Source organism: Erpetoichthys calabaricus, chromosome 16 (genome assembly GCF_900747795.2).
Source record: "Erpetoichthys calabaricus chromosome 16, fErpCal1.3, whole genome shotgun sequence".
NCBI lineage: Eukaryota > Metazoa > Chordata > Cladistia > Polypteriformes > Polypteridae > Erpetoichthys > Erpetoichthys calabaricus.
In genome coordinates this window covers 45,072,322-45,094,605 of record NC_041409.2, presented here as the reverse complement: position 1 = coordinate 45,094,605, position 22,284 = coordinate 45,072,322, and the positions used below count along the sequence as shown (strand labels likewise).

The 22,284-nt window shown below is 41.8% G+C and overlaps 1 protein-coding gene across 1 annotated transcript in view; it reads left to right on the top strand.

The window, feature by feature from the left end:
• The first annotated feature begins 1,249 nt into the window (after positions 1-1,249).
• Positions 1,250-22,284, top strand: part of LOC114666946 (butyrophilin subfamily 3 member A1-like) — a 116,666-nt gene continuing 95,631 nt past the window's right edge. Inside the window, exons 1-3 of the mRNA XM_051920089.1 lie at positions 1,250-1,606; positions 4,606-4,753; positions 17,859-17,921. Of these exons, the coding sequence (XP_051776049.1) occupies positions 17,864-17,921 (58 nt within the window). The 5' untranslated portion in view covers positions 1,250-1,606; positions 4,606-4,753; positions 17,859-17,863. The remainder of the gene's footprint in view (positions 1,607-4,605; positions 4,754-17,858; positions 17,922-22,284) is intronic.

Here is a 22,284-nt window from a genome sequence, read left to right as displayed (position 1 = left end):
TTCTCTTCGTTCCCTTGTACTAATCCTTGTTTAAGGAGTTAAGCAGAAGTAAGCTTTAAAAACATGCTTTGCTGAGGCTTGGATTATTTTATTATATAGCCTCGTGTTTGTTTACTGATAGACAAAGACAATGAAAGGACAAATTAATCAATAATTTATTTGTAACAGGATTATTTATTTATAAAATAACACATCACAGATCCTCAAGAAACAGTAACAAAATCATAGTGACAGAAATTGCCAGACCTTTTTTATTTATAAGAAAATGCGTTTTAGATATTTTTGATAATTTTATGATAATTTCTAAATATGATCCAACATACAACAAATGGAATTTTACGTTAGTATTTGACTGAGGTACTGAGCCGGTAAGTGGTCACGTGGCAAAAGAACGAACGACTCGAGGAATGAACTAATCAATTCTCTTTCCGGCTCAGACTGAATAGGTAAAGCTTATGGGGCTGTCACGTGATGAACGAACTACTCAAACCCGAAGACTCGAAAGGAAGTTGCGCAAATGCGCATGCGCGACTGAACGAATCACTCCCACGAGACGACTCGTTCTTCCCGAGTCACATTAAAGATTCGTTCAAAATGAACGAATCGTTCGAGAACGACCCGTCACTAGTGCCCATATAAATAAAGTCCCGCCCCTGCCGAATGGATTTTCAGCAGAGCTGAGCAGGAGCTGCTGAAGCTTCGGCTCTGCTCTTAGAGCCGGCTCGTTCGCGAACGACACATCACTACTTGGTAGCAGAAAGCGATCGGATTGGTTTTTGCTACCAAGAATTACCTCGACTCATGGCTGCTCGGAGGCGCCAATACTGGTGTAGTGACCACGCTTTAGTGAAGCGTTTCTTAGCCTCTCTAGTATGATCGACATGGGGTAGAATAGATTCTGGATTGTTATAATACGTGCTACCTTACGCAAAATATGCTCATTAACTTGTTACAGGTTCTAGGTGGACACGATTCTACACCAAGGAAAAAGGTTACCCATGTAACTCGTTCATAATGTCTCCAAAATATATGTTAATTTACAGACAAGTACTACTTAACTGTTTTATACAAAACGCTTATTTCAACATATGCGAGCCCCAATTAGGATTTGAAATCGGGTTAGTGTAGTACAAACAACTGCTTTTACGCTTTGATCCAAAGCACTTCAATAGACTAGTGAGTGACCAAACCGACTGCTGACTGCGCAGATATCAATGATGTCATTACGCTAACGTGCCTCAAAATCATGTGACGGGCGCATTTGAAACAAGCCTCGAAGCAGCGCGTCGAAAGCTCGACACAGTGTTGAAACCTCAGTATAGAGCGGTCCATCACTAATTGAAGTAATTGTGGGTACTTGTCGCTGGATAAATGAGTGGTAGTAAATCAGCCTAAACGTGTCACAAAACTGTACACAAAATCAGAGACAATCGACGGAGGAGCCTCTAAACGTGCGCACTTTAGCAAAGAGGAACCGAAAGTGAAACGTCTTGACGTCACGTACTGGGGAAACCCGGAAATGGTGCGTTTTCTATTACGGCCTCAGAAAGGATTTCACGCAAGTTTTTGAAAAAAATGAGATACTCATCGTCTACTAAGTAAAAATGTAAGTGAACAGATTATAAAGTTAGTTTACTTACTTACTTTACACTGTGAAGTGCGAATGGCCGACAGTGAAAAATAACGAGGCGGCGGCTCTGTTTGCGCTGTCAACCTCTGTGGGGACATTTACTGATAAACTGCTGAAATTCATGGATCGACCAAGGCCCTTAGCGAAGGGCGGCACAAAAATATTGACTTTTAAAGTTTTTGGAAAAGGGTGGGGGGCCAACGAACCATAATGTGGAAAGGGTTGAAAATGTGGCGCAACGCCTGAATAATAACCTGCTCATATTCTTATTGATTAGAAAGCGAACTTTGAAAAATATATAAGGACATCTACGCGTTGAATCCACTGTTCTTTTCGTCAATACTAACAGCATAGCGTTTATAGTGTCTTGCAGCATTTGCGTATTGATGCAGATTTGTAAATACGCCTGCTGGATACCCTGTTATAGCAATGGTCCAGCGGGCCTCCGGTGCACGGCTAACGTCCAAGTCAGCGGCCGTCGCCCGTGGTTACGTTGCAGTTTTGCACATCGGCTTTAGGGCGGTCCGCTAGCGGCTGATAGTCGGTCCTAGGTCGTCAGGAAAGCATTTGTCGCCATATGCCTTTTCATTTTATCTTAATATTAAATATTATTGTTGTCAGTTCATTAATTGACCCACCACTCATGTAGGGAAAAATGTAACTACCGGTAGACTACAACACACTTAAAAAAGTCTTGATATTTTTGTTAGAGCAAAGAATATGCAACAATAATAATGTAATAGTGGTAATAACAGTCTTCTCCTTTCAGATGCAGCATCCCCTATACAAAGATAGAAAAAAGGTAATTAATGCTGGATAGTGAAAGACCAAATAAAGCAGTGTTTAGTATAAACACAATTACAGATTACATTGCAAATACTTCTCTGTATTAATTCTTAGCCGTTTTTGGCCCCCATCTCTGTGAGTGGGACCTTTCACTATCTGAGTCACCTCCAGCTGCAGTGCCTCATCAGTTGCTTCCTTTTGTGGGTGGGATTTCTCCCGATTGAATCCCCCATCCCATCACACAGATATATCAACACCAGTATATTAATGAGCACCAACGAAATTTAAAAAAGACAGACTTATAATTACATTGACTCTGGCATCCAGATGGATTGATGCTTGTTAGTGGCTGTAAAAACCTTCATGATGTGGATGATGCTTTTCAGTTTGAGGTCCTTGAAAGAGATTTTCTCTCCCATACCTATCCAGTTACACAACTGGGCAACAGCATTTGTTATTAGGCAGGGATTCCTTCACCTCACTGATTCTTTGACTGCTCTGCCTCCTTTAAAAGACTGATATTGTCCCTGTTGGAAAACAATAGATATTAGCATGCATGTCTTAGAACAGCTGTTCAAATACCCAAAATTGTATTGTACAATTGCTGACAAATATATTGTGAAATTACCAATGTCTCTGGAAGCTCCTGGTCCCGAAAGAGCATGGAATCCTCATCCTTCAGAGACTCTTCAGTGTTAAGGGGAAATAAAAAAGGAAGCTCCACATCAATATATACATTATGTATAATTTGCAGGGTCTTTGTGAGGTAGGATACTCACTCGACTCAGCACCCCCACTTAGGACACTGGCTCAGGCTGCTCTTTTTACAACAGTGTGTCGATTAAATACACAGATGTATCGGGATGGTTTGCTCTGCACCATCACAAAGGGGACAAAGACCAGCAGGCATGTAATTTCCAGTATTCTTTATTAAATGATCATGTGGTGTTCAAATATCAAATTCAACAGTGTAGTACAGTAATCCCTCCTCCATCGCGGGGGTTGCGTTCCAGAGCCACCCGCGAAATAGGAAAATCCGCGAAGTAGAAACCATATGTTTATATGGTTATTTTTATATTGTCATGCTTGGGTCACAGATTTGCGCAGAAACACAGGAGGTTGTAGAGAGACAGGAACGTTATTCAAACACTGCAAACAAACATTTGTCTCTTTTTCAAAAGTTTAAACTGTGCTCCTTGACAAGACAGAGATGACAGTTCTGTCTCACAATTAAAAGAATGCAAACATATCTTCCTTTTCAAAGGAGTGCAAAGCAAGCAGTCAAAAAAAAAATCAATAGGGCTTTTTGGCTTTTAAGTATGCGAAGCACCGCCGGTACAAAGCTGTTGAAGGCGGCAGCTCACACCCCCTCTGTCAGGAGCAGGAAGAGAGAGAGAGAGAGCCACAGAAAATCAATACGTGCCCTTTGAGCTTTTAAGTATGCGAAGCTCCGTGCAGCCTGTCCTTCAGGAAGCAGCTGCACACAGCCCCCCTGCTCACACCCCCCTACGTCAGCGCAAGAGAGAGAGAGGAAGAGAGAAAGTAAGCTGGATAGCTTCTCAGCCATCTGCCAATGAAATCAACTGGGCAAACCAACTGAGGAAGCATGTACCAGAAATTAAAAGACCTATTGTCCGCAGAAACCCGCGAAGCAGCGAAAAATCCGCGATATATATTTAAATATGCTTACATATAAAATCCGCGATGGAGTGAAGCCGCGAAAGGCGAAGCGCGATATAGCGAGGGATCACTGTAATCGTCATCTGGCCATTTTATCCTTTCAGATATACAGTATGTATAAACCCACAACAGTTGGACCTTAGTCACAAACAAACATAATTTATATTTCCTCTTCGAATATAATATTGAATTGCAAAAACTGAACTTAGCTCTACCATAATGCAACTGTAAGTAACTCTGCTTTAATGGTTCGCACCACCCCGCCCACTGCACAGCAGCTATTTTATCCCTAAACACACATACAGTACGCCCGTTGCATCTGCTTCCACTGCATGCAAATTTGAATGGCTCTGCTTTTCTTACATTGCTGCCCCCAAATTCCTTTGAAAGGCAGAGGCATCAGCTGAGGTTTACCTGCTCTTGATTGCTCTCCTCTAGGATATCTGGTAGTGCAGTCAAATTGTTAACTGGGTGGGTGTAAACCTTATCCTTTACCCTTCCCTTTGCAGCCCTGACACATCTATCTTGGCTGGGAAAGGTCTTGACCAATCAACCAGAGGGATCTGGGAAGCTGATGATCAACAATCCTAACTACACCTCCCACAGGAATATCCACTGAATCTTTACTCCACTTCTGGCGCACTTGGAAGTTAGCAGGTAATACTTAATAAAGTTTGCCCGGAAAAGATCCACAATCACTTGACTGTACCTCCACCTTCTTTTCTCCATAATATCTGCATCTGGATACACCACCTGTGGTAATGAAATATCTAGCTGCTCCATAAGTAATACATTTGGAGTAATTGTGTCGATCTCCACTACATTGGGGGACACATATCATAACAGTTTACTCTTCAAAATCCCCTCTACCTCAATGAGTATGGTCTGGAGTACCTTCTTCATCACAGCCTGCAAACCAATTACAATGCGGAGTGCCTCTTTTACCAATCTTATCTTACTTTTTTATGCACCACCAAAATGAGGAGCACTTGGTGGGTTAAACCGAAGCATAATTTTTTCTTTAGCAAAGTGTTGCTGCAAGTCTCGCTCCCCACCATGAATGTTTGTACCTTCATCAAAAAGGAATCTGTATCAGCAATTGTGAGAAGGTCTAAATATATACATTTATTGGTAAGGCACTTAAAATTATACCCCATCACTTTTCATAATGCCTCCCTATTTTGATATGAAAGGGTCCAAAACAGTCCATACCAGTACTGTAGAAAGCAGGTTTAAATAGTCTAAGGTGAGCAGGTGGCAGGTCTGTGATTTTGGGAATGACAGATTTAGCCTTCCACTTTATATAGTCGTGACACATATGTTTGAGTTTCTGGATGGCTTCTCTGCCCCTTAAAATCTAGAAACATCTTTTTAATTCAACAAAAACCCATTCAAGCCCTTGATGGCATAACTTACTATCACAATCTTGAATGATCAGTCTGGTCACAGGTTGATGAGGCTCTAAAACTATTGGGAGAATAGTGGCAAACTCCAATCCTATAGTACGACACAGTCAACCTCCCACTCAAATAAGTTGACTGGTCTAGTCAAACTCGGGTGACAAATTATGCAGACGGCTGGTGACAGGTACTGTCCTCTCATGTTGCAACTGTTTGTACTCTTGAGGGAAACTGTCTTGTGCTCTTTGGAAAATCGGCAACTCTGCCACTTGGTAGTCTGCTGTACTCAGTGATCCCTTTGGCTCAGCATCTGCTCTTCTGCTTTGGACTACAGCTTCCACTAAGTCACTCCAAGTATTATAATCACTGGGATTTGGAATATGAGAGGTAGTAGTGAGAGTGACGCCACAGAAAGTGTCTATACGTTGCTCTGACTTGTCTTCTGAGGGTTCAATAGGTGGTGCATTTGGCCACTTAGATTCGGGCTTATAAAGGAAATAAGGGCCTTGAGTCCATCAGTTAGGCACAGACGGCTCGGCCAAGGTTTTTCCTCTGGTCGGGTCATCTGCTGGATTGCAGGAAGAGGGTACATATCTCCAGACACAGCCCTCTGTGAGCTCCTGAATCTCCAATATTTTAGTCCAAAAAAACACTTTAAATTTACATCACTCTGTGTGTATCCAGTACAGTAGTAGATTCAGACCACAGGATTACTTGATGGATCTCTAACATAAGCTCAGATTTGAGAAGTCTAGCTAGCTTAGCTCCATTAAGGGTCACATACAGGTCAAGTCTAGGTATGGTATGCTGGCATTTAGGGGCAACTCTGGACCTGGCCATTATGAAAGAAAAGTTTATACTTCTGTGATTATCTTCTGTTTGCAAGTAAGAAACAGATCCATAGGCCTTTTCAGAGGCATTGCAAAAAACATGAGCCTATCTAGTAGAGGTATGCTACTTAAGGTTGGAAGTTGTCCTTCCCAGTGGTGCCAAGCTTGCAGCAAGTCCTCTGGCAGCTTTGGGTCATCCCAGTCCCGCTGCTTATCCCACAGCTGTTGGACCATCACCTTTGCTCTTGTGGTGTAAGGAAGTATGTGTCTGAGAAGGTCAAACTGTCAGGCTAGTACCCTGTATATTTAGGACATAGTAGGTGTGGCCTTCTTTAAAGGGCAATAGGCATATCTCAGCCTGACAGTCTCATTTCAGCCCTAAGGTGGATTCTTGTACACCTGAACAGTTCTGATGCAGCCAAAGTTCTGTGCCAATAGAACAAGCATCTCTGGGCAGGTGTTTGATTACGCTAGGAACATTAATTGTCCACTGGTGAATCTCAAATCCACCAGCAGACAGATGCTCTCTTAATCTGCTTACCAGCTGCTTTGAGGAAATAGGTGAACATAGGCTCTGCAGTAAATTATCTACATAAAAGCTCCTCTCTGCTGTAGATCTAAGGTCATCACCAGGCTCTGTACAGTCTTTAATGTGATGCTGGAGGGCATAGATGGCATAATGGGCTGCAAGTAGTTCCAAGTGTGATGCATAAAGCTATAAATGCTGCGCTCAGATTAAATTGGCTGATTCAGACAAATCACCAGGACCAGATAATATTTATCTTAAGGAGGTTAGCTAGTACAGATATAAACCCTTGACACATAATTTTAGGAAGTCACTGCGCACTGGGGAAATTCCAAAGGACTGAAAAATGGCAAATATTATTCTGTTTTATGAAAAGGGTGACTGGGCAGATCCAAGCAACTATAGGCCAGTAAGCCTAACGTGCATCACAGGGAAAGTAATGGAAGGAATTATTAAGGATAAGATTGAGCAACATCTGGCAAGTACAAGAGTTACTCTGAACAGTCAGCATGGGTTCAGAAGAGGGAGGCCATGCTTTACTAACATGCTGGAATTCTATGAGAACCCAACAAAAGGATACGATCAAAGTGGAGCAGTTGATATTATTTATTTTGACTTTCAGAAAGCATTTGATAAAGTGCGACATGAGAGGTTGGGCATCAAACTAAAAGAAGTGTCAGTTCAGGGTGATGTTTTTAGATGGGTGCAGAATTAGCTCAGACACAGGAAGCAGAGGGTGATGGTGCGAGGAACCTTATCAGAATTGGCTGATGTTAAGAGTGGTGTCCAGCAGGAGTCTGTGTTAGAGCCACTGCAATGTTTAATATATGTACATGATTTTGATAGAAATATAAATAACAATCTGGTTAACACTAGAATTACCAGAGCCTACAAAAAAACTTGTAGATCCGGCCCATCTTAAATTTGTTCACACCTCTCCCTCAACGTCTTTTCTCCTGTAAATGTGCTGATTAAGACAAGCAGCAAGCAGCCTGCTATTCCATCCCCCCACCGAATTAGAACGTGCACAAACTTCTCCCAGCTCATGCCTTGATTGATTATCTGGGAGTGAAGTGCTGCATTCATTTCATGTGTGTTCCGTTTCTACAATAATCTGTGTAAACACATTGTTAAAACAGAAACGTTTTTCATATTTTAGTAGTAAATGACTGTTTTGTCTTGGTAGAGTAATATATATATATTGCTCTACTTTCCCCTATTGTTTTATTAATATGTAGCCTTAGAATGCCTAATCTCACAGACTTACCACTGTTTATAAGGTACTATTGTATATAACTTATCCCCACCTTCCCTTCTATATCGATAACCTCAGGCAATTAGATGTAGTAAAAAGACAAGCAGAAGTTAAGTTACAGTTTAAATAATGTATTATTGATAATATTCATAAATAATAACAAAATGCAAAGTATATTTAAACATTGGCAACCATACAACCTGATTAAATGGTGATATGTAGTTCAGGCGGCACACAGATTTCTAGTTACTTAAATGTCTCTAGTTAAGGCATCATTGGTGCTCAGCTTTCAGCCACATGTCTGTTCAAAATGGCTGCTGAGCTGTGCTCTTCATTGTGTTGTCTTCATCACAGGTTAGCAAGAGAGATGCTTCTTTCACATGTTGGTTAGTAAGAGAGAGATTGTGTGGTTAAACACATACATTTATAGATGTTCTGTCCAACCCCGAGAGCCAATAGGACATCATGGTACTTAAAGGCCTCTGAGACAAGCCAATTCTAAACAGCCATACCTCAGACCAATGGGGGAATAGAACATCTTAATACCTGCCACCCCCAAGACCATATGTCTTTAAGTCTTTCTTGCGGGTAGAAATGAATTAAGCAAAGAAACACTAACCAAACCGGTTTAAGGCACATCTTCCCCCAAATCCATCCATCCATCCATTTTCCAACCCGCTGAATCCGAACACAGGGTCACGGGGGTCTGCTGGAGCCAATCCCAGCCAACACAGGGCACAAGGCACGAACTAATCCTGAGCAGGGTGCCAACCCACCGCAGCTTCCCCCAAATCCTGTCGTAAAACTCAAAGAGGCTCAGTCGTAAAAGGGGGGGCAAACACAAATGCCTCTCACCAAAGTAACACTAAATTACATTGCTTTGCCTAAAAATCAAATAAAGACATACAAAATATTCATCGTTATATGTAAAATCTTACATCACAACAATGACAAAATGTTGACATAAACTATATAATGTGTGAAACCTGAAGTCCAAAGATAAATAAACACTTTCACAAAAGGTACGCATTTGCTACGACCGCTTCGGTGGCGCAACGGTATCAACTGTTGACTGATAATCAAAACTTCACGGGTTCGAGACTGGACGAGTCCGTTTTGAGAAGTGAGCTGCTGTAACAGCCAATGTAAATTTATGAAACTTGTAAAGCTTAGTTTTGGTTTTTTTTTTATTCAGTTTTATTCTTTGAGTCGTGTTCATGATTCCACCCCCCAAACCGATCTGGCTCTTATGTACAAAGTACTGCGATGGCAGCTTCCACCTGCAGCTAGAGATTCTTCAGTACGCAAGCGACTCTCCACGCTAGTGTTTAGATCTGGACAGTGTATGTGGCCAACAAAGAAGTCTGACTGCATTCTCACACCATTGCTGGCGTACTGAAGTGTCAGTGTGCACTTTTCGTAGCATTACACGTGTACTTTTTGAGCATGCCCGTGTTGATCAAACACAGGAAGTTCTGCAGTCTACTTGTGACTTTACACTGTAGGAAGTAAGTAACTAAATCCAAATAACATTCGATGTGGCTTTTATGTAAGTAACGTATGAATGTTAATGTTTTGGGCACAAGCAGGAGATGCAGAGGACAGAATAGTACAAGTGCACTTTCATTCAAGACTATAACAAAGAAAAAAGAAAGCAAGTTACAGTAGGCAGTTGATACGACAGCTTGCGTGGTGCAATGCTAAGAACTGCTGAGTACATGTACGTTCATCGCTGCTAGTTCAAGGATGTTGTAGAACACAGCAACCGGCCACCTGCGTGTTCCTGTTCGCACTGAATAAGCATGCGGCTTCTGGTCCATGATGTCAACGCCACACTGGGGAAAAAAGAAAGGCAAATATATGTGACATTTTGAAGAAATAATTTTATGACTAGAATAGTACCAGAAAACATTGTCACACTAATATTATTTTCATTAGCATACCTTCATGTGGTTGTAGTCTGTGACCGTGTTTGGTTTTTTTTTTTCGATCTTGCCCAATCTCCACATCATGGTGCATTGTGCTGAGAATGCAGACAGACTTCTTCTTTTTGGGCACATACACTGTCAGTATGGCACTGGGAAATCTAAACAGCAGTGTGGAGAATTGTTCGTGTACTGAACTGACTTTAGCTGCAGGTGGAAGTTCCCGTCGCACTTTATTCATGGTGCCAAGCAGAGTTGTGTTGCGGTGCAGCAGTCTATTAGCCAGGGAAAGTGACATGAAGAAGCTGTCTGTTGTTACGGTTCTGCCTTTGTCCAGAAACAGCTCCATAAGCTTTATGACCACAGACTCGGAAAGTTTCTTCCATGGGACGACTGAGATCTTTTCCTAAATAAGGAATGGCATGTACTTTGTCTCCAGATCTGCCGCAATCCAAAGCTTTATGCCAAATTTGTCAGGCTTGGTCGCGATGTATTGTAAGAAAGGACAACGGGCCTTGGTTGGAAACAGTTGCTCATCAACTGTAGTATGTTGCCCTGGGTTGTAACTCAGAACGCAGTTCTCAACAAAACTTTGCCAGATGTCCGAAATTGCAGCAAATCTGTTGTTTTTCACACGTTCTGCACAGGTGTCTTTGTTGTCAAAGCGCAAATGCCGCATGATAGTCTGATATCGGTGACGTGGCATCGTATCTTTGATTGCCGGTACAACAGATAGTTCTGACCAGGCATCAGCCACAGCACCAACTGTAGTCATTGCTGCTCTTGTCAAAAGAATGGAGATAAGTGCCATCAATTCAGAGGATAAGTAAAGATAAGTAAATAATTAAAGGTAAATAGGTAAACAACATTCAATGCGGCTTTTATATAAGTAACATAAAAATATTTTTCATATAAAGACCATCAAAAAACATTATTGAAAACAGGACTTTGCACGATACCTTGGCGAGCTGTATAGGTCCGGCTGCTTCACTGAAGGACATGTGTGTGGCAGATTGACTGGCAGGACGACACCCAACGTCTTGTTGCATCCAAACGGAGCCATCTTTTGTCTTTATGCCTGGTGCAGCTGCGCCGTTCTTATGTTGGACTGGACGTTTCTTGCTTCATAAAAGCCAGATTGAATGTTATTTATTTGGATTTAGTTACTTACTTCCTGCAGCGTAAAGTCACAAGTAGACTGCAGAGCTTCCTGTGTTTGGTCAACATGGGCATGCTCAAAAAGTTCATGAGTAATGTTATGAAAAGTGCACGCTGACACTTCAGTACATGAGCAATGGTGCGAGAATGCAGTCAGACTTCCTTTCTGGGCACATACACCGTCCAGATCTAAACACTAGTGTGGAGAGTCACTTGCGTACTGAAGAGTCTATAGCTGCAGGTGGAAGCTACCGTCGCAGTACTTTGTATATAAGAGCCAGATTGGGGGGGGGGGGGGGGGTTTGGGGGGTGGAATCGTGAACGCGACTGAGAGAATAAAACTGAATAAAAAACAAAACTAAGCTTTACAAGTTTCATAAATTTACACCAGCTGTTACAGACTGAAATCAAATATATGTTTTTATTCTAAGATAGTAAGAATAAGAGCAGTTCACTTCTCAAAATGAACTCATCCGGGGTCGAACCCGTGAAGTTTTGATTACCAGTCAACAGTTGATACTGTTGCACCACCGAAGCGGTCGTAGCAAATGTGTACCTTTTGTGAAAGTGTTTATTTGAACTTTGGACTTCAGGCTTCACACATTATATAGTTTATGCCAACATTTTGTCATTTACTACTAAAATATGAAAAACGTTTCTGTTTTAACAATGTGTTTACACAGATTATTGTAGAAATGGAACACACATGAAATGCATGTGTTCCAAATAACGATCTATTCCACTCTAAAACTCCAGCACTTCACTCCCAGATAATCAATCAAGGCATGAGCTGGGAGAGGTTTGTGCTCGTTTTAAGTCGGTGGGGGGATGGAATAGCAGGCTGCTTGCTGCTTGTCTTAATTGGCACATTTACAGGACAAAAGACGCTGAGGGAGAGGTGCGAATGGATTTAAGGTGGGCTGGATCTACGAGTTTTTTCGTAGGCTCTGGTAATTCTAGTGTTAAGTTTGCAGATGATACCAAGATAGGTAGACTAGCAGATAATGCTGACTATGTTCCATCACTCTGTGGTAGAGAGCGTGGTGTTTTTTGCAGCTGTGTGCTGGGGCAGTGGGGTGAAGACAGCTGATGCCAACAGGCTGAACAAGATGATTAAAAAGGCTGGTTCTGTCCTGGGTGTCAGACTGGAGAACCTGGTGGAGGTGTCTGAGAGGAGAATGCTGAAAAAGCTTCTCGGTATCATGGACAACCCCTCTCACCCCATGCACGCCTCCTTAATGGGTCATCAGAGCACACACAGCAAAAGACTCATTGCCTCCAAATGCAGAACCGAACGCCACAGGAGATCCTTTCTACCTGTGGCAATAAGACTGTATAACTCTTCCTCATTCTGTAGGCGATCTTTTTCAGAATTTTTGTCATTAGGTCTCATTTGTTTTTTTTTGTTTTTTGTTTTTAACTCATCTGTATGTTACTGAATGTTTGTTTCATCCCATCATCACATGCTGCTATCTCATTTACTCATGGCACAAATACTAAGTCACTTTTCATAACCACTTGCACTAATAATCTGTTGTTTTATTATATCTGTTATAGTTTTAGTTATAGTTGTTTGTTATTTTGCACAAATTAGTTATACAGTTATAATACAAACTGTTAGTTAGAGTTATTTGTTACTTTGTTTAGAGTTGTTATTCTGTTTGCACTATTACTACTGTTCTTTTTAAACTCTTGACTACCTTATCTTTATTCCTACTTGTTGCACTGAGCATGTATATGACAAAAGAATTTCCCTCGGGATAAATAAAGTTCTTATCTTATCTTAATCTGGAATCCATTGAGTCATCAAAGAAGGACTTCGATAGCTTACAGGCTTGGGCAGATTTGTGGCAGATCAAATTTAATGAATTAAATGTAAAGTATTATGTAGGAAGTAAAAATTTTAGGTTTGATGCACAATGGGAGTTCTGAGAATTGAGAGTACACCTTACGACAAGAATTTAGGAGTCTTAGTGGACTCTAAGATATCTACTTCCAAACAGTATTCAGAAGCCATTAAGAAGACTAACAGAATGTTAAGTTATGTAGCACGATGTATGAAGTACAAGTCCAAGGAGGTTCTACTGAAGCTTTATAATGCACTGATGAGGCCTCGTCTGGAGTACTGTGTGCAGTTTTTATCTCCAGGCTACTAAAAGGACATAGCAGCACTAGAAATAGTGTTGAGAAAAGCAACTAGGCTAATTCCTGGGCTATAGGGGATGAATTATGAAGAAAGATTAAAAATGCCGAGCCTTAGGGCTCGTTTATACTTCACATTCAGAATGCATGTGCGGACGCATAATGGCTGCCATGCGTTCCCAGCATTCAATTGACGTGTCCTCTGAGCACGTCCTCAGAAATTAACACAACGCATATGTGAGTTGCAGTACCAGCAATAAGTCGGGGGGCGCAATGTGATAAAAGTTGGAATGTGACGTCAAAGTCTCTGTTTACTATCTACATGTGACAGATAGCCCCTTTGAGGATCATACAGGATAGATGTACGTGCTTTGATGTTTGATGAATGGTTCGATGTGGTGAAGCAAAATGCCGACATACAAATACATTTGTGGTGCTTTTATATTCAAGCGTCGCATATACCCCAACGTAATGACACTATACATTTTAAAAGTCTTACATACCATCTTCTGTGCCTTCTTTTTTTTGCACCTTTACAACAGCATCAGAATGTACAGCAGTGTATTTGAGCAACTGAGAAAAAAATTAAGGCATGGTGAAAAGGTCTATTTTGTGATTAAAGTGGAAATTTTGGCTTTAATCTCGAAATGTCCACTTTAACCTCGTAGTTTACTTTATCATTAAAGTAGACAGTCGTAAAAGTCATCTTAAAACCGACTCAGCTGTTAATCGCCACATGCTTCTGGGGATTCTTCCTGAACTGACAGCAGGAATCGCCACACACAGAACACATTACATGTATGATTTTCAAGCTCTCTGCACATTTAGAATTTTTAGATTTACAGTATACCTGATTTAATTTTCATGATGAAATGCATTAAAGTATTTGTTACATTTTACAGATAAGTCATTAATTTAAATAATGAATACTGATAATAATTTCACATGTTGTGTCGGCACAGTGGCAGAACAGTAGCACTGCTGCCTCGCAGGGAGTCGCGTCCCTTCTATTCCCTGCCTGGAGTTTGCATGCTTTCCTGGTGGGTTTCCACAGTGTGCTCCGGTTTCATTCCAAATACGTGAAGTTTTCGGGATTTGATGATGCTAAAAGACACTAGTGGATGTTTATGCTTGTGTTCACCTTGTGGTGAGCTGATGCCCCATCCAGGGATTTTGTTTCTTTCTCATGCCCGATATTTACTGGAATGGGCACATCCCTGGATTGATGGATGTAATCAAGGTGTTCTCGGAATTTAATGGATGTTTCAGGCAATTCACAACACAGTGAGGCCGAACAATTTCTCACCGTGATTATATCTCGCACTGCCACCTGCTGGAATATTCCAGATTTACATAAAGTACGCACGCAAGTATAAACAGTAAAACGCTTGTGTAGCAACAGCATCTGCTGGAGCACATGTCATGTCACGTGAAGTATAAACCTGGCTTTACAGTTTAAGCAAAAGAAGATTAAGAGGAGACATAACTGAAATGTTTGAAATCATGAAGGGTTTTAGTCCAGTGGATCGAGACGGTGACTTTAAAATGAGTTCATCAAGAACACAGGGACACAGTTGGAAACTCGTTAAGGGTAAATTTCACACAAACATTAGGAAGATTTTCTTTACACAGAGAACCACAGACACATGGAATAATCTACAAAGTAGTGTGGTAAACCGAAGGACTTTAGGGACTTTCAAAACTCGACTTGATGTTTTTATAGAAGATCTAAGTGTATAGGACAGACAAGCTTTGAGCTCAAGCACGTGCAGAAGGAACTCCGAGTCCAACTCAAGGCGGCGAAGGAGCAGTTCAGGGGAAAGCTGGAGCAGAAGTTGCAGAATAACAGCAAGAAGGAAGTGTGGGATGAGATGAAGATCATCACTGGCTGCAGCTCGAAGCGGGGTGCCACCATCGAGAGAGACGTGGAGAGAGCAAACCTGATGAACAACTTCTTTAACAGGTTTGACCACCCTAACTCACTCTCACCTCAGAGTACTGCACCCTCCACCCATCCTTCTGCTGATACCAGCATAGGAGAGAGCCCCCCCCCAATTACAGCAGTCCAGGTAAGCAGAGAGCTGAGGAGACTTCGTGCTAACAAAGCAGTGGGTCCAGATGGAGTATCGCCACGACTGCTGAAGACCTGTGCGTTGGAGCTGGGGAGTCCTCTACAGCGTATCTTCAACCTGAGCCTGGAACAGGGGAGAGTCCCGAGGCTTTGGAAAACATCTTGCACCACCACGTCCTGGTGAGCTGAATGACTTCAGGCCTGTCACCCTGACATCACATGTGATGAAGACCTTGGAGTGGCTGCTGCTTCACCACCTGAGGCCACAGGTCCGCCACTCCCTTGACCCTCTGCAGTTCGCCTACCAGGAGAAGATGGGAGCGGATGATACCATCATCTATATGCTACACTTATATGCACTCTCCCACTTGGACAGAGGCAGTGGTGTAGTAAGAATTATGTTTCTGGACTTCTCTAGCGCCTTCAACACCATCCAACCTCTGCTCCTCAGGGGCAAGCTGACAGAGATAGGAGCAGATTCATATCTGGTGTCATGGATCATGGACTATCTTACAGACAGACCTCAGTATGTGCGTCTCAGGAACTGCATTGTGGTCAGCAGCACAGGACCCCCGCAGGGGACTGTACTTTCTCCGGTCCTGTTCAGCCTATATACATCGGACTTCCAATACAACTCAGAGTTCTGCCATGTGCAAAAGTTCGCTGACGACACTGCTATCGTGGGCTGCATCAGGAGTGGGCAGGAGGAGGAGTATAGGAACCTAATCAAGGACTTTGTTAAATGGTGTGACTCAAACCACCTACAACTGAACACCAGCAAAACCAAGGAGCTGGTGGTGGATTTTAGGAGGCCCAGACCCCTCATGGACCCTGTGATTATCAGAGGTGACTATTTGCAGAAGGTGCAGACCTATAAATACCTGGGAGTGCAGCTGGATGATAAATTAGACTGGACTGCCAATACTGATGCTCTGTGCAAGAAAGGACAGAGCCGATTATACTTTCTTAGAAGGCTGGCGTCCTTCAACATCTGCAATAAGATGCTGCAGATGTTCTATCAGACGGTTGTGGCGAGCGACCTCTTCTACATGGTGGTGTGCTGGGGAGGCAGCATGAAGAGGGATGCCTCTTGCCTGAACAAACTGGTGAGGAAGGCAGGCTCTATTGTAGGCATGTAGCTGGATAGTTTGACATCTGTGGTGGAGCGACGGGCACTGAGCGGGCACCTGTCAATCATGGAGAATCCACTGCATCCACTGAACAGTATCAACTCCAGACAGATGAGCAGCTTCAGCGACAGACTGCTGTCACTGTCCTGCTCCACTGACAGACTGAGGAGATCGTTCCTCCCCCACACTATGCGACTCTTCAGTTCCACCTGGGGTGGGGGGTGTAAATGTAAACTATATACATATTTAGTGTCTGTTATACCGGCATATTTATCACTCTTGAATTTAATATTGTTTTTTTTATCAGTATGCTGCTGCTGGAGTATGTGAATTTACCCTTGGGGAATAATAAAGTATCTATAATAAAGTATCTATTATCAGTATGCTGCTGCTGGAGTATGTGAATTTCCCCTTGAGATTAATAAAGTATCTATCTATCTATCTATCTATCTATCTATCTATCTATCTATCTATCTATCTATCTATCTATCTATCTGTCTGTCTGTCTGTCTGTCTGTCTGTCTGTCTGTCTGTCTGTCTGTCTGTCTGTCTGTCTGTCTGTCTGTCTGTCTGTCTGTCTGTCTGTCTGTCTAATGTGTCTTAAATGTTACAATGAAAACTAACATGGATTAATCCAACCTAAAATTCAAGCTTTTTCACTTACATAGAAACAGCAGGGTGTCAACATGTGCAGAACTACCAACAAATTAGATTAACACTGAGATCCTCACTCGGAACTGAATACTCTTTTGTCATTTGTGCCATTTTGTGAAATTTGTTTGTAGTTTTCAACTACGTTCATCTCCAATAATAAAACAGCAGCAGGAAGTCAAGATTTTGTGAAGCTTTTTATTTTCGCCAAAACACACACTTTGAAGAGAGTTGTGTTCAGGAATGTTGTGAAAATACACACTGGCCAACACTGATGAAATTGCAGGCAAAGAAAAAAACATGGGTATGTTTATCATATTACTAAATACATTTTCATCAGCATAGTCAAAATAGGAGCTCAGGTACATCAAAATAATGCAGAAAATCCAAAGTGGGGTGGTGCAGTTAGTCTAAACATATTGTGGGTTCTGCCTTTACTAGGTCCAAAATGAACAGGCCTTGATGGTACAGCAGTGTTAAACCTTGAACTGCGGCCTGTAAACAGGATTCTCGGACTTAGTAACAATGTCCATCCACATTCTTCTCCCAACAGCACCTTGTCCTTTCCTCTGCATGTGCTCACATGCTCTCTCTTTTAAGTTGTTCTCATTTGTCTTTGTGTTTTCTACACTATTTACAAGTCACTTAAGTTTTTTTCTTATTTTTATTTTAAGATGAAATGGCGCACATTTGTAAGAAGCTCTGTCTTATTCTGTTGCCACTGGTTCATGCCATAGGTGAGTACTGAATGTAATTATATTAAGATATATCAGGTATGGGGTGGTGGGTTTGGAATATAAAGAATATAAGGAGTTCTTTAAGTTGCTTACCCAGCACAATCATTACAGGAGGGTCTTGCCAGTGACCTGGCGCATCACGTTGTTGATAGTTAGTTGCTTTCCAGGCACCCATTTATCTCATTAACAATGCTTGTTACCCAAGTAGGAGGAGATCAACATCTTCTGATGCTATTTACAGTGAGCTTTGCCTGGTCTAAAGTGGAGTGATGTACTTTTTAATCTCCCTGATATTGAGTACATCTTATCAGCTGCCAGTACATTCAATGCAGATCCAAGGCTAAAATAATTGGTGCTCAGTAGAGAGATTCTAAAATATTGTGTGTCAAAGATTTGAAATGTGAATTGTGGCAGTTCTTAGCATTTATATCTCAATGAGAACCACTGGCATTAGGAATGAGAACAACCGAAAGAGATGTCCACATGTCTGGGTTGACCCTCTGCCGTCTAAAACATCCAGATAAACCCTACTTTATGTATGGAATCAGATATGTGATATATAAATATTTATAGTGTCCAGTAGGGTATAGGTGTCTCCTTTAATCTTGGATCCGGTGCCACATGGTTGCTCTTGTATACTACAAATCCTAGACAACCCTGCTTGTGTCCAAACTCTGAGCTCTTTAGAGGAGCACTGCCACCTCTCTTTCTGGGGGACAAATTGCCTGTTTATTAATTGTTCCTCCTGAATGGGATAAAAACATAGGATTGTCCCAGCTGGGTTGCACTCCTTGCCAATTTTCCACTCTTTCAGTTATGGCCTACTGGCTGGGTAGGAAGTTCTTCTCAATCCCAGCTGAAATGTCAGTCCACCCACTCCTGCACTTACATAGCCCCTTTCTCAGCTGAGCCCTATGTGGTGCAGCAATGAGTCCCACAAGGGGATAATTCCACGTCACTGTGGAGGTAGGTTGAATTGTCCACAGGTAAGTCCTCAGTCTGTAAAAGATAACCCAGACTTAGTTGCTAAACCGGCTTGTCTGCAATTTCCTTAACCATGGATCAGCAAGGTTTGGGTCATCTTCAAACCCTGATTCCTACTTGGTACTCTGAAGGGGCAGTCTCTCTTACGAGACCTCTTAAAGCAGAGGGGATACTCCCAAATGCCTTCTTCATCTTGTGTCTTCTTTCATATATCTTTTGGGTCTTCACATTCCCTATTGTGCCTCAAACTAACCATGCTGACTCAGGTGAAGACTGCTGGTCTTTCGGATTGGTCAGCTTTCCATCATTGTTGGGCGAGCCTTTTATTATTTTGCTGGCTCACCATTTTTTTTTGTGGCAGTACTACAGTCTGGGGCTCTCAATGGGAAAAAGGTTGGCACCTTCCCATCTGTACTGCCTTTACATTATGCAGAGACTGTACCTGTTCTCCTTCTTAAACAACATACGCACACATAAAACCACAGTCTCTTTGTAGCCGTTTAACTTTTGAAGGTGTCAGAACTACCTGAACACTTGCATTATCATATGAGCCCTTTTAGATAGATAGATACCTTATTAATCCCAAGGGGAAATTCACAAGAAATTTTAGCTCTGTACTCCAATTTCTTTATCCAATCTGACCCCCTCTGTCTGAGTTATGCCTTTACATTATGCAGGGACTGTACCTGTTCTCCTTCTTAAACAACATATGCACACATAAAACCACAGTCTCTTTGTAGCCGTTTAACTTTTGAAGGTGTCAGAACTACCTGAACACTTGCATTATCATATGAGCCCTTTTAGATAGATAGATAGATAGATAGATAGATACCTTATTAATCCCAAGGGGAAATTCACAAGAAATTTTAGCTCTGTACTCCAATTTCTTTATCCAATCTGACCCCCTCTGTCTGAGTTATGCCTTTACATTATGCAGAGACTGTACCTGTTCTCCTTCTTAAACAACATACGCACACATAAAACCACAGTCTCTTTGTAGCCGTTTAACTTTTGAAGGTGTCAGAACTACCTGAACACTTGCATTATCATATGAGCCCTTTTAGATAGATAGATAGATAGATACCTTATTAATCCCAAGGGGAAATTCACAAGAAATTTTAGCTCTGTACTCCAATTTCTTTATCCAATCTGACCCCCTCTGTCTGAGTTATTACTTCCCAGATGAGAGGTTGAGTCATTGGATAGGTAGCCAATGCACCTTTCAAAATTGTGGGAACAGTAGAAGCAGGCAGGCATGTTTACTCTTACCTCCAAAGAAGGCACTCAGAGTTTCAGGACAGGCAGCAGAATCAAGATTTATTGCACGGTGCACATACAGACTCACTTCTGATGGAATGAGTGCCCAGTCATAGGCATCTCTTACATTTATTACAATTCTTCGCATATAAGACATTATTCATCCACATCTAACTCCTAACAGTTCCACTGTTCTAATCTTGCCTCTAATTGATTCCACCATTATTTCTCAGCTGAGGGAATGTCAGACCTTGCTCTTTCCATCTTGTCTGTATGAAAAGGCTTATCTTTACTCCCTACTAGCTCAGCAGTTACCACCAATATTTATAGTTGGAAAGTTCACATTCCCTCTCTAAATGAGGGAGCTCATCCTTTCTAGTTCTCCTGCATGTCTAACCTTTGGCTTATGAAATAATGGCGGTTTCTAGCTTATACAGAATAATAAAAATATGTAGACATGAGCCTTTTTAATTCTAATTCTAACATTATTAATGCTTAGTGAAGTACAATACTTTCTCATGTGCTTATAATACTTTTGTAGTACATGTAATTACCAATTTTAAGAATGCACTTTTCTATAATAGCAGATACTCAGTTCCCTTTATGAATATCCAGGAACTCTATGCTCTGCGGTCCACTGTGCTGTACAGTACAGGAAACACTCACCTGTACTGCCAAATCTATTTTTGGTAGGAGTCTGACTCCCATCGTGAGCAGATTAACAGATATTAACAGCCATGATGGATGTTCTTGTGGTGTCTTCTAACCCTTTTACTGGACCTAAGGATTTCCATTACTCGTACAAATGCCTCCATTGGGTGGAGTAATTCAGCAAGCTCCAAGTCAACTTGTTGCTGTAGAATGACTTCTATTTCCATGCAGAGGTTCACACAATCTGGGTGTCTTGGCTGAATGCTGTTGGCTGCAGAAGTCCTAATACACTTTCCTTTTTTAGAACTTCAGGAAATTATGGAAAATTAAAAGCAATGTAATGCTACATAACATTAATTTTGTGGCCCAGTGTGAAGTCACAGTTTAGAACTGTATTTTTGTTGTAATATAGTATATATACAGTACTGTGCAAAAGTTTTAGGCAGGTGTGAAAAAATGCTGTAAACAAAGAATGCTTTCAAAAATGGAAGTGTTAATCATTTATTTTCATCAATCAACAAAATGCAGTGAATGAACAAAAGAGAAATCTAAATCAAATCAATATTTGGTGTGACCACCCTTTGCCTTCAAAACAGCATCAATTCTTCTAGGTACACTTGCACACAGTTTTTGAAGGAACTCGGCTGGTAGGTTGTTCCAAATATCTTGGAGAACTAACCACAGATCTTCTGTGGATGTAGGCTTCCTCACATCCTTCTGTCTCTTCATGTAATCCCAGACACACTCGAGATCAGGGCTCTGTTGGGGACATACCATCACTTCCAGGACTTCTTGTTCTTCTTGACGCTGAAGATAGTTCTTAATGACTTTGGCTGTATGTTTGGGGTCGTTGTCCTGCTGCAGATTAACTTTGGGACCAATCAGACGCCCCCCTGATGGTACTGCATGATGGATAAGTATCTGCCTGTATTTCTCAGCATTGAGAACACCGTTAATCCTGACCAAATCTCCAACTCCATTTGCAGAAATGCAGCCCCAAACGTTAAAAGAACGTCCACCATGCTTCACTGTTGCCTGCAGACACTCATTATTGTACCGCTCTCCAGCCCTTCGATGAACAAACTGCCTTCTGCTACAGCCAAATATTTCAAATTTTGACTCATCAGTCCAGAGCACCTGCTGCCATTTTTCTGCACCCCAGTTCCTATGTTTTCGTGCATAATTGAGTCGCTTGGCCTTGTTTCCACATCGGAGGTATGGATTTTTGGCTGCAACTCTTCCATGAAGACCACTTCTGGCCAGACTTCTCCGGACAGTAGATGGGTGTACCTGGGTCCCACTGGTTTCTGCCAGTTCTGAGCTGATGGCACTGCTGTACATCTTCCAATTTCGAAGGATAAGCTTGATGTGTCTTTCATCTGCCGCACTAAGTTTCCTTGGCCGACCACTGCGTCTACGATCCTCAGCATTGCCCATTTCTTTGTGCTTCTTCAAAAGAGCTTGAAGAGCA